General features: G+C 36.1%; 1 protein-coding gene across 4 annotated transcripts in view; it reads right to left on the reverse strand.

The window, feature by feature from the left end:
• SMCHD1 (structural maintenance of chromosomes flexible hinge domain containing 1) overlaps window positions 1–17,847 on the reverse strand; it is an 89,552-nt gene that overhangs the window by 27,781 nt on the left and 43,924 nt on the right. For 3 of the 4 annotated variants that reach the window (XM_068395847.1, XM_068395845.1, XM_068395849.1), the window contains exons 22-32: window positions 15,882–15,950; window positions 14,977–15,049; window positions 13,130–13,269; window positions 11,072–11,206; window positions 9,835–10,062; window positions 8,975–9,123; window positions 6,965–7,053; window positions 5,702–5,820; window positions 4,843–5,010; window positions 3,458–3,583; window positions 129–208 (exon numbers count right to left, since the gene is read on the reverse strand). In XM_068395847.1, coding sequence (XP_068251948.1) covers window positions 129–208; window positions 3,458–3,583; window positions 4,843–5,010; window positions 5,702–5,820; window positions 6,965–7,053; window positions 8,975–9,123; window positions 9,835–10,062; window positions 11,072–11,206; window positions 13,130–13,269; window positions 14,977–15,049; window positions 15,882–15,950 — 1,376 coding nt within the window. The remainder of the gene's footprint in view (window positions 1–128; window positions 209–3,457; window positions 3,584–4,842; window positions 5,011–5,701; window positions 5,821–6,964; window positions 7,054–8,974; window positions 9,124–9,834; window positions 10,063–11,071; window positions 11,207–13,129; window positions 13,270–14,976; window positions 15,050–15,881; window positions 15,951–17,847) is intronic. The other variant, XM_068395848.1, reaches the window with a different exon arrangement.

Below are 17,847 nucleotides of genomic sequence, written 5' to 3' on the forward strand. Positions count from 1 at the left end.
TAATAAATGTTTGTCCTTGGCTCTAGATTAATTCTTGGTAGGTACTTTATGAAATGCGCAGCTTAAATACGTCTAGCAAGCGACATTTCAGAATTCATTTTTTTTTCCATATAGTTTTCACTACTTACCTAGGTGCATGAATACTAATAACTCCCAGGTTAGCCCTACCATTTTCATCTGTTTTATGTTGCTGGTTTGAAGGAACAATCTGTCAAAAAAAAAATTTTTTATTCTTTCAATGACACAGAAGTAGTATCAAGTCTCAGAATAAAATGTATATCTCATTTGCCTGGATACTGTCTTTCCATTTGAGCAACAGCTTCTTTGTATTTTTGCACTCTAAATTAGGGAAAGATACACTGTTATGAATACAATATTAAAAGAGGTTTCAGAATTTTCTCTGACAGTTTTTGAAGACAATCACTTTACCTGACCTAGGATATTTTTGTTCGTTAACATGTTCTAATATTTTATTTATGTTATTTCTTTAATTGCTACTGATGCTATCATGTCATCCATAGCACACATTAATCTGGGTATATTTTCAGATTCTAAAACCTTCTACAAACTATGTATTCCCATTTACAGTGTTTCTCCAATCTGCACAGAGATTCCTGGGTAGCAAAAATGAAAGAGTGATATAACTGGAGCAAAAACAACTAAAACATCCGTGTCTCTCTTCCCCTTCCCCCATTCTAATCCCACTGCCAAAAATGTAAGACTGCTAGACAACCTAGAGAAAGGTGTTAGGACAAGTGATGAAGTACAGTACCCTATTAAAATGTCATGACAAACAAGAACTAATCTCTATACCATAAGAAACGGCATTTAATCAAACACTAATAATGATAACTTCTTGTCAGTGTTGTTTTAGGATAATAACACAAACGCCTTAAACATCTCCTGTTTACCCAGCACATTAATTAGGTCTGATTCTAAGTCCTTTGAAGTCAATGGGAATTCTGCTATTGACTTAAAGGAATTCTCGCTGAATCCCATTGTTAGAAAGTAACTCCCCTTTAACTCACTGGCATTCTTCAAGGTGTGTTTTCTATGTACACCCTGCCTTTGCCGCACTTACTTACCTGGCACTGAAGTCTTACGATTGGCAGTACCATTAAGTTATACTTGCCTTTACACATTAAATGGTAGAGAAGCTATCACTTCACTATCCTCATCAACCACAACTTTTTGAAACTATGGACTCCAGTGTAGCAGATAGAGAATGCCTATCCTCTCATAGAAACAGGCGTGAATCTTAAAGCATACTAATACAGTCTTAAAGTAAGCAGAAGCTATTTCTTCTGCAAATTTGTGTGTATGCTGTCTTAGCCCTACCTAAGAAATATCTTGTCAATGTACCAAAAGAACCTCAGATAGTAGCGTTAAAGTTTGGAGGACAGCAAAGAAAGCCACAAATACATTCTGAGTTCTTCTGTAATGAATTCCCTTCTAACAAGAGAAATCAACTTTTTCATTGATGATATAATGCAACAGTGTGGTGCAAATGTTTGTCATTATCTGAATAGTGATTGGCATTAAATTGCTTTCCCTTTGCTATTTCAGCACAAATTTCAGGAGCCTGTGTCTAGTGTCCTCTTACACAGAAACAATGTTTTTGGAATACTTGAAGTGGGCAATCTTCTTCCAAAATTATCTTCTTTCCCAAAACTCATGTCAACTACTCTAGGAAAAAAAATTGTGACCAAGCTGATTCATAGTGGATCAGCTATGGTAGCATGAATTTATCCTACCATGTCACTAGAGAAAAGCAATGGCAATAAATGTGTGCTTAATGGTTCAAATGGAAGGCAGCACTGTAAAGATATACTAAGAAAATTGCCAGACATTTCATAAAGTCTTTTGAAGAATATATTCAACTCAACAAAATAAGGTCCATATTTGAAATTACAGTACATCACAGAATAGAAAGTTTTCATTTTTACAGGAACCAGTGCTTTGTGCATTTCCACTACTGATCTGCACATAAGAGTTCAGAGTGTTTCTGTTCAGCCATACTCATTTAGTTTCAGACCTGTAAGAAAGAGAATGGAGTACAGGAAATGCATGCTGCAACCGCAAAATATCAAGCTTAGGAGATGTAGGGGCCAGGATGTGAAATATAGACACACAGCTTGTCTGAGAATTTCAGTTCCCAGAAACTTCTCATTTCCTTTGGGAGACTGTGCATACAACCTATTCGAAATGCCAAGGCAAGACAGTTCTCTAAAGAGGCTCCCCGATATACTAATGAATACTGATCTGATGTCTGCTCAGCAAATATGCAGTTGGTTGCTCTGCTAATGTATGAAAGTAACTCTTAGAAATGATACCGGTGTTAAGCTTTGGGAGAGTGCACTGAAATAAACACATTATAACAATGATCCACCTTGGCTTTCAGAACACTTTCTCCTGGACACTTGGATAAAGAGCATGCAGACTTTCTAAGACATGCTGCTGGTCCTCCTGGAGGAAGGTAAAAAAACAACCAATAAAAATAAGTAATATTAGCATAGTTAAATTGTGGGAAAGGTGAGGCCACGGCATAGTTCTTGAGGGTTGAGCAAAAGGAAGTTCTTGACTGCTGTGTATTCTGAGAGAACTCAGGGACACAAATACATGGCAAGCAGTAACAAAAAGGGAACAGGACCAGCCCTGCATGAAAAAAATGTCATGTCCAGAGGTGGATGAATATATGCTGTATTGATAATGTACACATTCAATATAACAGTCTGCACCAACAGTTAGGAACATTTGACTTCTCTTTTTTTTTTTTTCCAATAACAAGAACAAAAATTTTAATGAATGGAGTATTCTGTCAAACTCTTTTCTTCATACAGACTAATGTGCAGACCATCCGACACTCATACCTCACTCATGGAGAGGACAGTAACCACTTAAACTTGGGTTAGATTTGCATCCTCATTGTTTTAATTTGCTTTATACTGCCAGCGCTTTTCACAAAGGTAATCAAGTAGGGAGCAAACCTGCTGACTAGCTTTACATACAGACTGTAAGTCATACATTTAGGAACCACAATCAAAGAAGCACCAGATAAAAATGATTTGGTTGCCAGTTTGGACCATATCATCATTATTATTAGTAATCAGTAAATTACCTCAGATACAGTGGGTGATGGGGTGGGGTGGTGTGCATGCAGAATTTGGAAAAAGGTCCAGCAGAAGATCCAGAATGTATACTAATTACACTTGGACACTGTACTATAGGAATTTTGTTATATTTGTGATTGTTATAATGAAAGGAAGCTGAGCAATCTGTCCTGGGAACTGTTTACATTACTTGTTGACACTACTATTATATGATATTAATTATTCTTTTGTGCCTTTACAGTGTTTTATTCACTTCTCCAAAATGTCTTGAAAATGAAGACGACAATGTAGACATGACAACAAAAATTTGTGTTAAGCAAAGTTCACATAATAAGGCCTATGCTTACCCTTAAGTTGTTACTCTTTGTAAGGCTGATTTTGACATTAGGTTCAGCAGATGGATTTCCCCACTGGTCACACAGCTGAACAATAAGGGGCTTCTGCAGTTTTCTACCATTAATCACTGCCACAGGCTGGAAGAGATACAAATGCATTATACTATACTGTTCTAGGTATATCAGACATTCATGGCAGGTCAGGAATCCCCAGAGCAACAGTATCTGCCTTTTCCATACTATTTGTCTCCTGTAACAGCTAGACCATGACAGAATTTTAAAACTCCAGAAAGGTGTTTCTAGAGTTTTCCCATTTATATTCTCTTATCATCATAAAATGCACTACTTAAAGTGAAATGCATGTTACTCATGTTGATGTGACTAAAAGGAAGGACATGCTTCTGAAGAGGCTTACCAAACAGTTTCCTTGTTGCTGAAAGACCAAATGGCCTAAAACTTATCTTCTGATACACCTTGACAGCTTTCTAGAGAGTAAAAATAGTTGATACTCCCTGAACCTTTTGTTTCAATTTTTTCTTCAACTAACTTCTCCGTTTTCCCAACACGCCAGTCTTTATTCTTGTTCTCTAATCAGAGATCCAATTTTCTCTTACCTGCGTCCACTCTCCTGTTTTGCTTTCTGCTGCAACTTCAGAACTATCATTTGAATAGCCAAAGTAAACATTGAAAAACAAAAAAACCACACCCAGCAAATAAATGGATGGTACCAAAAATCTCCATCCTTTTCATTTAAGTACTGTACTCCCTTCCTCGCTTTCTGACTGTAAACACTTGTAAACTTAAGTAAATTTGGGACTACCTTCCTACATCCTAAATATCAAAAACAACCCCCAAAACAGATAAAAGGACAGATGAGCTGCCAACTATTACTATCATTAAGGACAGCATCTTTGGCAAATAGCAGTGGAAGATGGGTGTTAGGATCCAGCCCACAGTAAAACTGCTGCACTAAAGAAAACACATTATCTGTAGAAGGGCAAATGGGACAGAATAAACAGTTTAAGAGATATTAAGGAATACATTGTTGGAAACGTACACATATGAGTTATATTACTCCAAAATAAGTTTACTTTTAAAAAACTAATGTAGTTAGCTATTGTATGAAAAATGCTTCACATCTACAGTTCCATTTAAAACACGTCTATATAATTAGACAGATTGCAAAATACTTACTCAATGTTGCTTGCGTTACGTTGTCCTGTATAGAATAAAAAATGTCTCTAGAGCTGTCATATTCTGACAATTTTTAGAAGTATCAATACTGAGAAATTAGGGTTTTCAGCTTTGCATCCTGTGCTCCAAAAAGCTCTGGAAATAAAAGACCTGCTGACTAGTGACCCTCTTGTTGTTTTACAAACCAAAACTGTTCAGCTTACCTTTTCTAACTCTGGCCAGTCCACAAACTGCAATTTAGCAGGGGATCCTGCAGTTAAATTTATTCTGACAAAGTCAGAAAATTCACGCCAAGCGAAGCACAATTCTTTGTTTCCAAGTAAACAAGGTTTATACCGAATACCTTTTACTCTCATTGTTAGAGTACTTTCCTATTGAGAAATAAAAACAAGATTTTATCAAGAACAGATAATTTATTTGTTTTTTTTCCAATATGGTATTTTAGTATTTATGCCTGCTAGACACTATTTGCTGTTTTTATTGTGAGACAGTGGAATAAAAATTAAACTACAAGTTCTATTTCTTTAGTTAAATTTAAATGGACTTCTTGTGTAAGAAGCAATCAATTTCAAACTCTAGCATTTCTCAGGAACCTGTTTTTCAATGTATAAGAGTTATGTACAACTCAGTTATATCCAACGTATTTTAAATTAAACTATGGCAGACAATACCATTAGTCTGTTCTACAAGGTTCTTCAAAAGATCATAAAATCAACTGTACCACCATAAAAAAACATAGAAGAAAAAGTTCTAAAAACAAGTTAGGAGAAAAGATATAGAACAACGGACTAGAAACAAAGCAAACCTGACACAAGCACGAAGTAAACTGGCCCCCACACTGTATAGCTGCAGCAGTGATAGGGTTTTTAACAGATGCTGCTGTATACCTTAGAACAGGATCATACAATTTTAATGCTTTAAGTCTCTACCTTGTCACAGCTTACCAACTACTGTTTAATTTCACCACTTTTCCACAGTTTGTTTCAATTCTGTGTGACAGAATTAAGACAATTGCCACACAAAGGCCACAGAGAAATAAACTATACGACATCTTATAAATACCTGCCAAGTTATTTTCACATTTGATTTATCAAGTCCAGGCCCAGAAACTCCTAGAGAATTTACACACGCAGATGTCACTGTCTGAACCTGATTTCCATACTGATCTGTAATCACTACATCTGTTAAAAAAGATGATGATTAAAATGATTATTAAGATTATAACCTCAGCAGCTGCTTTAATGAAACGTTATACAACATACGGAACATAAACGTATACAACATGCACACAATATAGAGAAAATTTACATATCACTGAATCACAGAATGGTTGAGGTTGGAAGGCACCACTGGAGGTCACCTGGTCCAACCCCCCTGCTCAAGCAAGACCATCTACAGCCGGCTGCCCAGGGCCATGTCCAGATGGCTTTTGAGTATTTTCAAGGATGAAGACTCCGCAGTCTCTCTGGCCAACCTGTGCCAGTGCTCTGTCACCCTCACAGTGAAAAAGTGTTTCCTGATGTTCAGAGGGAACCTCCTGTGTTTCAGTTTGTGCCCATTGCCTCTGGTCCTGTCACTGGGCACCACTGGGAAGAGCCTGGCTCCATCATCTTTACATGCTCTCTTCAGGTATTTATATACATTTATAAGATCCCCCAATCTTGTGGGTATCAAAAGTGTATAAAAAAAAATTATCTGTCTAGTCATATCACATATCTGTGCTTCCCAGTTTTTTCGAATAAAAAGAATACTTCTTGCTATATGAAAAAAGAAAAAAAAAATCTTAAAATCGAAAGCCGTTTTTCAACCTGTTAGTTTGTCCTATGCGCTTTTCTTCACTCACACACAAGCTTTTAATGTTCCAAAATACTGTAAGAATTTTTAATTTCTTACTATGCCATGTAGCAACTGCGTACAGAAACTGAAGGAGAATGAGAAGACTGATTCCTATCATGCTTTCCTCTTAGGTTAAAGTTAACCTTAAAATGTTTTAATTTGAAGTCTGTGCCTTTGAATGCTGTTATGGCCTGTAAGATTTCAGAATACATGAACTAAACAAAAATTTATAAACAATTTGAACTCAGTGTGATGAATGTCCCAATGTACAAATGAAGAGGCAAAACTTCATCAGAGAGTAACTCCAGAATTGTAAAATGGCAATTAGAGAAGTCTGATCATCATTCCATGAATGAGAATGTTAACCTGTTTTTTATATTAAAATAGTCGAAGTTCACTCTTTATGACATCCGTATACATAACAGGCTAATAAGCTGCAAAGAAATAGAAATGTATATTACAAGAAATTGAAGAATAGCAAATACTTACCAATTTCACTTTGTAGTTCTTCACCCATCTGCAGTGTGTTTGGTCCTTTTAATTTACATTTAATGTGTTTGGGTTCATCAGGAATTGGTCTAAGTCAGCATACGAAAATTGACTTACAATCATTCTCCTGACAGTAATCACTTATAACAGCAGGCATAACAAAGCTACAGCAGTTATCACTCATTTGTGACTGGATTTTTTTCTAAATTTTATTTTAGCCTTGCACGTATTTACAGGACCAAGTCTATGTGCACACAAGTTACGTAGTAGCTTTCACCTCAGTCTTATCAGTGAGAGCTTATGACACTGCTTACATAACTAACCACAGCAATGTTATGGGATTTTACCTTATCTGCAATAATTTGCCTACCAGTATTTTACCATAGATCAGATCATTAGCCAGATAAAGTAGAATTCAAGTATGGAGTATTTAAAATCTTGAAAAAAACATCCCCAACACCTCTAAGCCAAAGTTACATACAATTGTTGACACATTAAAATACATCTATTACTGTAAAACCAATTATAATATCAACATTAATCCTGATATGTACATACTAAGGTATCACAGCTTCCCTTGCTACAAAAGTATTTGCTGACTTCTTAAGAACCTGGTTACAACTAACACAGCTTAAAAATTTAGTGATACAGTTTTTCCTTAAAAGCAAAAAAAAACCCAGAGCACATTACAAAAATGCTGGAGAAGATGAATGACAAAAAAAAAAATCAGATTTTCATTTCCTCTTTTGCTATGATAAAGCAGAAGTCATCAGCCTAAACTATGCCCAACACTAGTTTCTTAAAAATACCTTCTGGGGTGCTTTTAAACAATCTCAGCCTTTCCTTCCGTTTACTTGATGAAGGCTAACATATGTGCTGGCTCCCCAAATATTTAAGAGTTATCTGACATCTGTAAGTTATTTAAGAGTTATCCAACACAATGTTTTTTACTGCTTTTGTGTGTTCTAAGCTAAAAATTATATTGAAATCTTTAAAAATCCCATTAGAATGACCTCCAGTTAATTTTTATGACAAATTCAACAGAATAACCCCTAAATAGAAGTTCCCTGATCTGAGATTGCTTTTCAATGAGAAGCAAAAATGTATTAAAAAATTCAATAAATCAATCCACTGTTCTACTTTCTTTCAAGAAGAGAAGTATCAATTCAGGCTGCTTTTCTGTTTTTCTTGAAACAGAAAATACTACTTATCTGAAAATTTTTCTGCCTCTGACAGTGCTGCATCATGGACAGCTTTTTTTACAAGCATTATGCTCCCAATTTTTTAAAGAATCTTAATGCTTGGTCATGTAATTTTTTTTCTCTACTGCACATCTGTGAAATGTCTAATTGCTGCAAATTTACCCCTGCCATCAGTGTGCTGTGAGCTAGTTACTTAATTTTAACCTATTAAGAACACATGGAATACACTGAAGTAATTTAGAATCAGATTCATCTTAACAAACTTTATAAAGATACAGTAAGTAGAGCTAGCTGTCTAGACTCACTAAGAGTGATAAACAGGCAATTTTAAAGTTCAATTTACAGCCTGTCACTTTTGCCTGAGATACTAGATGCAGGCATCCAGCATTTGGCTAGATAAATACTATCTTTAGCTTCAAAGTAATAATCTCTGGAAGGTAAGGTAAGGTAAGTTCATAGTGATATTTCTCTTTGGTATCCAGTGACCTGACTCTTCAGTAAAACTAGTTATTCTGTAAGCTAACGTCTACTGAAAGTTTTTGAAGATAGCAATAATCTTCTTCAGTGTATGTATATTACAAAAGTGATTATAGGGCTGGATACAAACAGATTGTGATGAAGTCTTTCACATATGTAATGTTCTCATCTGTAAACAATTTGCATACCCCCCCACCCACTTTTCTCTGTTAATTTGCCAACTGCTTTCATTATTTCAGCTTCCGTAGAAAGATATTTTTACCCCAAAGTACAGATCTACAACCCTTTGCCAACAACAAAATTAACAAAAAAGTATTTCAAATGAACAAACCTGACTGTGAACGCACTCTCCAAAGACACTTGGTCATCAAGGTAAGTAATTAGACAGTAACGTACATCTTTTACTGATGTTGGTACTTTTATATCAGGTAATAACCCCTGAATCAACTGTTCTTTGTTGATTTTAGGTGTCCAGTTAACCTAAAATTAAAATTTCTTAAATTAATCAAAAGCTAAATTATTAATGACTAGCTACATAATACATCTGTGGTCATTCTAAATATGCTGAAGTAACATACAGGCAATAGAAGATTTCAATGGAAAGCCTGCGCATTTCCCAACAGTAACCAATGCTATCTTCCCAAATACAGGAAATTAGTCCCCAAACAAAACAAAACATACATTAAGTTTCCCTAACTTATCTTCGGTTAGGAAAGATCTGATTCTGAAAAACCTCATCAAAAAAAGTGTGACATATTTGGTGAAGCTCTACCTTTGTATTGGGCTCCACATATGTACACAGTCAGAAGGGTAAGATTGGTAAGCAAATCTTCATGAAGGAACATGCCTATTCAAGGTTCCTAAATGTTGGGAAAACCCCACATGTGAAGAATCGTAACTATGTCAGAATTATTTTATTGTGTTTAGGAAAAGCACTGGAAATTACTAACCTGCTTTTCATAATACTGCCCTGAAGCATTATTTAACATTTCATTAAATGTCTTTAGCTCATTAAGGACGCAATTTTAATAAAATTATTTTTTAAAATTTATTAAGCAGAGAGTGAAGTTCCCATGTTTAATAATACAGTCTTGAGGAATATTATTTCATAGTCTGATGTCTATGAATTTTAGAGAATCAGCATTGTATCTCTCTCCCATATTATGCTGCTGTTTACTCAAAAGTACTTGCCTTGATTTTTTCTGCCATAGCTGGAGTTATGTTTATCTCCCTTTCTCCTTCATCATACATCTGAAATACAAGGTTGTGCAAGACAGCGCCAGCAAGCCAATAAATTTCATCCTGATGTTTAATTTGGATAGCTTTTTGTCCATCCATACTTAAGATCTGTAGTCTTGCAACATGACTGCTAGGAAGAAGTTTAATAATCTTTTCCACTGCTGGCACATCTTTACAGTTCTATACATGGGAAAAAAAGATATATAATTAAGATATTAAATATACATATATAGAATCATAGAATGGTTTTGGTTGGAAGGGACCTTAAAGATCATCTAGTTCCAGCCCCCCGGCCACAGGCAGGGACACCTTTCCACTAGACCGGGTTGCTCAAAGCCTCATCCAATCTGGCCTTAAACACTGTCGGGGAGGGGGCATAAATAACACTCCGTAATAGCCTATGGCACTCCTTTGGATTACCAAGTGTGATCAGGTGTCCAAACATGAAATCAGTTTGACTAGTCAAAAGTAAATTAAAAGAATATGCCAGAATACTTACAACTTTTAACAGATACTAGAATTGATGCTAGCTATTTAGAAAACGTTTTCTATTCCAAAAATACTATGGTATACATTTACAAAATACTTCTTAAGACTAATCATAAGTATCCTTTAATATAGGTCATCTTGCCATATTAGTATTTCTTTTCACATTTTTCAGGGTAAAACACCACAGGTCTTATTTTCTCCAGCAATGTGGCTCTGCTGTTCTACCAGAGAACTGGGATGTTCAACAGCATTTAAAAAATTCAAACTTCAAGAGCTTTAAGACTGAAATGCTACAAAAAGCTATTGATTTTTAACCTTTGAAAAAATATATCCTTCTTCACTAAAGTTTCAGGGAACATGTTGCCATATCTATTCTAAATGTTTATGCAATGAAGGCAATTTGTGAGAGGACCAGGGAGTAAAAAGGGAAAGAAAAATCACAGAAATAATGCCTATTTCTGAAACACTTCAGAGATTTCGGAAATAAAGAGTAAGAGGTGAAGAAAAAATGGAAAAAATTCGTTCCCTTTTTATTATTTTACAGAGAGGAAAAAGGGCAGGCACCTGATTATCAGGCTTATGGTAACTAAAACAGTAACTTTTGGGGGTTGATTCATAAAAGACTTCAGTGCACTAGCAAGACAGTACAATAAACTGTTTTCAATCTTTTGTTCATCCAAACATCCCAAACAATACTTACAACTATTTCGATCCTTGCTTTCAGTATCTGGTCTTTCTTGATATTCTGTACATGTATAACTGGACCAGTTAAAATGTTTGTTCCTGCATTACTACAGTCCACAGAATACACAGGAAGGTTTGAAGCACCTAAAAACTATTTAAAACATAAAATTAAACTTCAGGTTTCTTTTACAGAACTACTAGGATTATTCCAGAAATTATTATTTGGACAAGTCGCAATCTATATAGGATAGATCTCAGTTTTCCAGAAGCCTGCAAGATCAACACCTATATTTTTTTCAAGGTGATAAGAGATGTCTGTGAGAAAGGAAGAAGTTATAAAAATAAAATTTACTATCTATTCAACTGTTTCGCAGTAACACATAAACACTAGTCCCTTTTTGCCATTATGGCAATAAATTCAATTAAGTTGTTGAACAAACCTTCCTTTCCATTACTTTTCTAAAAATCACACATTAAACAGAATTTAAATACCAAGTTCCAACATGTCATCATACTACTGCAGACTCAGTCTACAGGAAGAGAATCACAGAATCGTCTTGGTTGGAAAGGACCTTTAAGATCATCGAGTCCAACCATTAACCTAACACTACCAAGTCAACCACTAAACAATATCCCTAAACAATATCCCTAAGCACCACATCTACACGTCTTTTAAATACCTCCAGGGATGGTGACTCCACCACTTCCCTGGGCAGCCTGTTCCAATGCTTGATAACCCTTTCCGTGAAGAAATTTTTCCTAATATCCAATCTAAACCTCCCCTGGTGCAACTTGAGGCCATTTCCTCTCATCCTATCACTTGTTACCTGGGAGAAAAGACCAACACCCTCCTCACTACAATCTCCTTTCAGGTACTTGTAGACAGCAATAAGGTCTCTCCTCAGCCTTCTTTTCTCCACACTAAACAACCCCAGTTCCCTCAGCTGCTCCTCACAAGACTTGTTCTCTAGACCAGCTTCATTGCCCTCCTTTGGACTGTCTCCAGACCTCAGTGTCTTTCTTGTAGTAAAGGGCCCAAATCTGAACACAGTATTCGAGGTGCGGCCTCACCAGTGCCGAGTACAGGGGGACGACGATCACTTCCCTTGTCCTGCTGGCCACACTATTTCTCATACAAGCCAGGATGCTGTTGGCCTTCTTGGCCACCTGGGCACACTGCTGGCTCATGTTCAGCCGGCCATCGATCAACACTCCCAGGTCCTTTTCCACCAGGCAGATTTCCAGCCATTCTTCCCCAAGCCTGTAGCGGTGCATAGGGTTCTTGTGACCCAAGTGCAGAACCCAACACTTGGTCTTGTTGAACCTCATACAATTGGCCTCAGCTCATCAATCCAGCCTGTCCAGATCCCTCTTCAGAGCCTTCCTACCCTCAAGCAGATCAACACTCCCACGCAAGTTACTGTCATCTGCAAATCTACCGAAGGTACACTCGATCCCCTCGAATGTACGCATGTAAAGTGTAAATGGAATGCAGAGTATTTTGCAGTGGGAAAACCAATTTTATTTCTTTACCTGTTCTTGCTGGAAGACTGAATTCACTAGAATTATAAGTCACTTTCTTGAGTTTAAAAAACACTAGGTCCAAAAGGGCAAAAGTTTTTTACTTCTAAAAGCCACAGTAACACCTGCATTCCTGTCTGAACTTCGATAAGAGCTTATGATAACAGTCTTATCTAATATTATTTTTAGGCACTGGACTTGCATTTTCATCTTTAAAAAAAAATCAAAAATAAGCTGTATGAAGTTTTTTTCCTGAATAAATTTTAGCATTGTACATGGCAAATATGGCCTAAAATACCTTAAATTATAGCTATATATCCTCACAGAATTTTCTCTTCCATTTCTTAGGCCAGGTTCCTCTGATTCTAAAACTTACTGAATGGCTCGTAATAGATGAGCCAAGAGAATCACAGTTATGACTACCAAGCCACAGAAACTTCAAAAGCATTATTAAAGACAATAAATTCTATCTAAATGCCAAATAGGCTCCTATCTGAGCCCTTTAAAAAGCAAGTATCAAAATCCTTATGACACATAATAAAAGGCAGTTTACCTTACAATGAACTATCAACTTTGGCTGTGCTGTTATATTCCCTGAATCATCCAGTACTTCAACCTGAAAGGGGAAAGCTGTACCATTTTCAATCTTTAGAACTTCAGAATCTGGTTTTACTTTCAATTGACAAGGAGGGCCTGTAAAAATGCACAATTGAAGAACAGTGGTTATATTTTAGATAACTTGTGAGACACTGGATTTCAGTTTTTGTTATCTCAAAAAGTTTTTAAAGCCAAGCTACCAAGATATTTGTGGTAACAAATCATTTAGACCAATTCAAGTGTACTGATTTATGCCAAGAAGTTCTAGACACTTCCTGTACTTCAATACATATCACCTGTCAATCTTTTGAATTAATTCAGTAAGGAACAGTAAGACAAACATGATGAACTTCAGCATATACAAGATGTAAACACATGATACAGTGCTATTTACATACTATACTGATTCATATTCATCAAAAAGAAACTTTGAGCTTTCTCTTGACATGTTAAAACCAAATATATTAATGTTGAGATGTCTGATCAATCATGATGTGCAGCACTTTATTACCAAAGCCACCACTGCTACAACTTGCAGGCAAAGAAAAGCAAAGGAAAATTTTGTTGGCATTACTTGGATAGTAAAGTGAAGCTATTCAAGTAAGTCTACCCCCTGGAACATATAATTATTTTATCATTTTTTTAAAAAAAAGAGAAGTAATAGATTACTATTAAAAGACAAGTTCTGAAGGAACAAAGAAGGCCATTTTTCAGAAACATCCTTCACGCATCATTCATTAAAACTTCCATTTCAAACTCACTGGTTGAAGAACAGGAAAGACTGAAATAGCTTTTATGCACTCCTTCCTCAAAAAACAGCTTTAAAAGCCAAGGATAAGTCCAATGAAAAGAAAGAGGTAGTGAAGCATCTCTACATTGCCAAAAGCAAAAGATTCTAATGAATGATGAAGTTGCCTTCAGTCCAAGGTAAATAACTAAGCAATACACGATACAATCTGTCTCAAGCCAGATTGTTCCACTCCATTTTCTACATGAAGCCTCAACTCCTCAAAAGCTAAATAATGGAATAAACTGTGCATTATTGGTCTAACAAAGCTTGAAGTATGCAATTTCTCTGCAAAATGAGATGGGAAAGCCTAAAGTTTGGTCATTTGGGAGGCAAAAAATCAGCCTTCAGACTATAACTTATCTCCCAAATCCAGAAAAACCCAGGTAACAAGGGATAACAGGTATCACATTAAGGGAATCCTCAGTATCAAGACATCCACAAAACATAAAATTCTGGTAAGGGCAGCAGACTTACAGACTTCTATATTCCTCTCTTGCATTATGATAAAGTCAACATGAAACACTAAAAATTACAGATGCAATCCCAACCGCTAAAGCATGCCTCCTTTGCTGCGGTAAGAAACTGAAGAAAAACTTATTCATTCACAAGATGTTTTCTACAGGGAGAACAGGTCAATGCAGATTAGTACAGGTTAAAGGGCTTAATGTTGAAGAAAATCAAGAATATAAGAAATTTATTCATTCAACAGTCCTAAGTTAGAAAAAGATTTAAAATAATTAAAAAAAGTAGTGAAAAATCAGTCTCAAGTAAGCAGACAAATTCCAGCTGCTAGAATAATGGACAAGATTGGGCCGTGAGTTTGATGCTCTTCCTGCCAAGAATGACATGTCCTTAGCTTTATTTAGTTTCAGTCATCACTTGGATGAGCTAGAATATCCTTTTTTTTATGCTAAATCACTAAATATTTTACCTTCTTGGGAGAAGAAGCATTTCATTAATAGTGTCAGAATAAAGTTCAACTGAAATTCACTAAATATTTTAAGGATACTTACCAGGCTGCAATCTTATTTTACAGATTTGTGTGTCTTCTTTCAAACCAGGAATAGTAACCTTCAGATTAAAGTTCTAATGAAAAGAATATTTTAAATATTAACCTTAAACAAAACCAAAACATAAATTATCTCACATAGTCATGTCAATTCATATATATGTAAATTTCAGAAGTCTATCCAAATTTTCTTGCACTGATACATAAATCAAGATTTTTTTCCTGTACTAAAATCTTTTTCATGTTATTATTCCCAGAGATGTTCAATCCAGGATTTGCATGTTAAACTACATTGTTCTGAAACCATTAAAAGCAGTTATCATAACTTGTGGTTTCCTGCTTAGAGGCTGTTTTAGTGGGAAAAAAAACCATACCAGTTCAAAAAAACTAGTTTTAAAGAAAGCGTCTGCAAGTTCTGTGTTCATTATTTCTTGGCTAATTGCCTGAAGCAAGGCACCACAATTACTATCCGCCTCATCTTTGAATAAGGCCATAAGAAAAACAACTGGTATAGAACTGCATTACTAAAACTGATTTTCACATTAAAATCAGAGTGAAGCAGTCTAATCAATAATCTTAAGAGCTCCAGCTTTAAAAAGCTAGTTGCACTGGAGATAGGTGAATTTAATATTTTATATATTTGAGAATATTTAGTTGCAATTCATTAATTGTAGGTTTAGTTTCATAATCCTGGCTTATGCCCTTCCCATGCCCCTAATCAGACAATTCTTTTGGTTTGCTGGGTAAGAGAAGCAGAAAGGTGCAATGAAGCCTGGGCAGGTGCATCACAACTGCAGCCACATCAAACACATGAGCTCCTCAGCTGATGGCTGGCCACACAGGTTTACATCTTTAACTTCATTCCTTTTAATCTTTCAGTATCTGTGTCCTCTAGGAAAGTTATTTTACCTTATCTTTCGTGATCCCTTTATCTACTTTCCTTTTGCTTTCAAGTCTGCTTCCATGTATACTGCAGTACTTCGAAATGAAGAACAAAGAAATATTATTTTCCTTTTTTAAACTCCCTTCTTCACCCTTCTCCTGACTGTATTCAAAATCCTATAAGGGAGCCATCATCTTGATATTGCTTACACACTTGTCTTAAAATTTTCTTTGATTCCACCCACAATCAAAACATACTTCTCTCTGTCTTGACTGGTTTGGGCAGAATTAAATAAATGACTACAGAAGTAAATGAAGCCTGCTTTCTCTTCTCTATCAGTGCTTCCTTCATTGACGACTGTGATATTCTGTATTTCCTATCTCAATCAAGTTTCTCTTCTCCATTGGAGATGATTATTCCTTCATTTTTTTTTCCTTACTCCTCCCTCCAAAAAACACTAACCTTAATTTTTTCATGCTCTCCATTTCTTTCTTTTTGTTCTCTCATTCACCCTCTCGTTCTAAATTCTTTCCAGAATCCTATTACTAGCTGTTTGTGCTGGTTTTGGCTGGGATACGAGTTAATTTTCTTCATAGTAGCTAGTACGGGGTTATGTTTTGGATTTGTGCTGGAAACAGTGTTGATAATGCAGAGATGTTGTTGTTACTGCTGAGCAGGGCTTACACAGAGCCAAGGCCTTTTCTGCTTCTCACACCACCCCACCAGCGAGTAGGCTGCGGGTGCACAAGGAGCTGGGAGGGGACACAGCTGGGACAGCTGACCCCAACTGACCAAAGGGATATTCCATACCACATGGCATCATGCTCAGCATATAAAGCTGGGGAATGAAGAAGGAAGGGGAAGACATTTGGAGTGATGGCATTTGTCTTCCCAAGTAACCATTACATGTGATGGAGCCCTGCTGTCCTGGAGGTGGCTGAACACCAGTCTGCCGATGGGAAGTAGTGAATAAATTAGCTGTTTCTCTTTGCTTGTGCCTGCATCTTTTGCTTTACCTGTTAAACTCTCTTTATCCCAACCCACAATCTTTCTCACTTTTTTACCCTTCTGATTCTCTCCCCTATCCCACTGCAGGGGGTGGGGGTGGGTGTGTGAGCGAGGGGCTGTGTGGGGCTTAGTTGCTTGCTGGGGTTAAACCACAACACTGTTTCTCTGAAGTATTTTACCTGTTCTGCTACCATTTCAAAATAAACTTTTAAGCTGCTGAAAATTTATGTTCTTCTCTGCTCTTATTTTAAATTAAGCACTGAAAATTACACTCTATTTATGTTTTAAAATTACCTGATTTTCCACCATCCTGCTATTTCCCATTATTTTTCGTTACCATCTTAAATAGTCCTTTTTTCATATAAATTAGAACTGCTACTTTCAGTGCCAGTTCCTGTATTGTCTTCAATATTTTATGCAACTAAGCAACATGAGAAAATAACACCTCCTTTTCCATTATTATGGTATTGCTTCTGTACTGCAGGTACCTTAAATGACTCTTGGTCTTGCCCCTCACTAAATTTATGTCTTGCTACAGCATGACACTTTTGCTCCTACACATTTTATTTCCCATAATGCAACTCTATCTTGTGTCATTTTTCTTGCCCTTCACCTTAAATTCTGAGCTTTACCTACAAAACTTATTACATTCAACACCCTCCGGTTTTCAATAAGCAGGTATATGCTCCCTCTTCTCTTTACACACCTTTCCACAAGCAACATGATTTTTTTTTTCTAAACAACAATTTCAACAGTATAACGAGGTATCTTCAGCTACCTCAGTTCCTAGCTTTGTCTTTACAATGCTAGACTGCAAGACTAAATGAAAAGATTAGGATCTGGTTAGAATACTGTGTGAATATGCCATATACATGATTTTAAAATTATTTTTTAAAATCTTCAAATCTATATTTATCAGAAGCATTAAGATCTATTTAATGAAATAAATCTTCTTAGCATGTAACATACATTTTTGTTTTTACA

The sequence above is a fragment of the Nyctibius grandis genome, chromosome 3 (genome assembly GCF_013368605.1).
Source record: "Nyctibius grandis isolate bNycGra1 chromosome 3, bNycGra1.pri, whole genome shotgun sequence".
Classification (NCBI taxonomy): domain Eukaryota; kingdom Metazoa; phylum Chordata; class Aves; order Nyctibiiformes; family Nyctibiidae; genus Nyctibius; species Nyctibius grandis.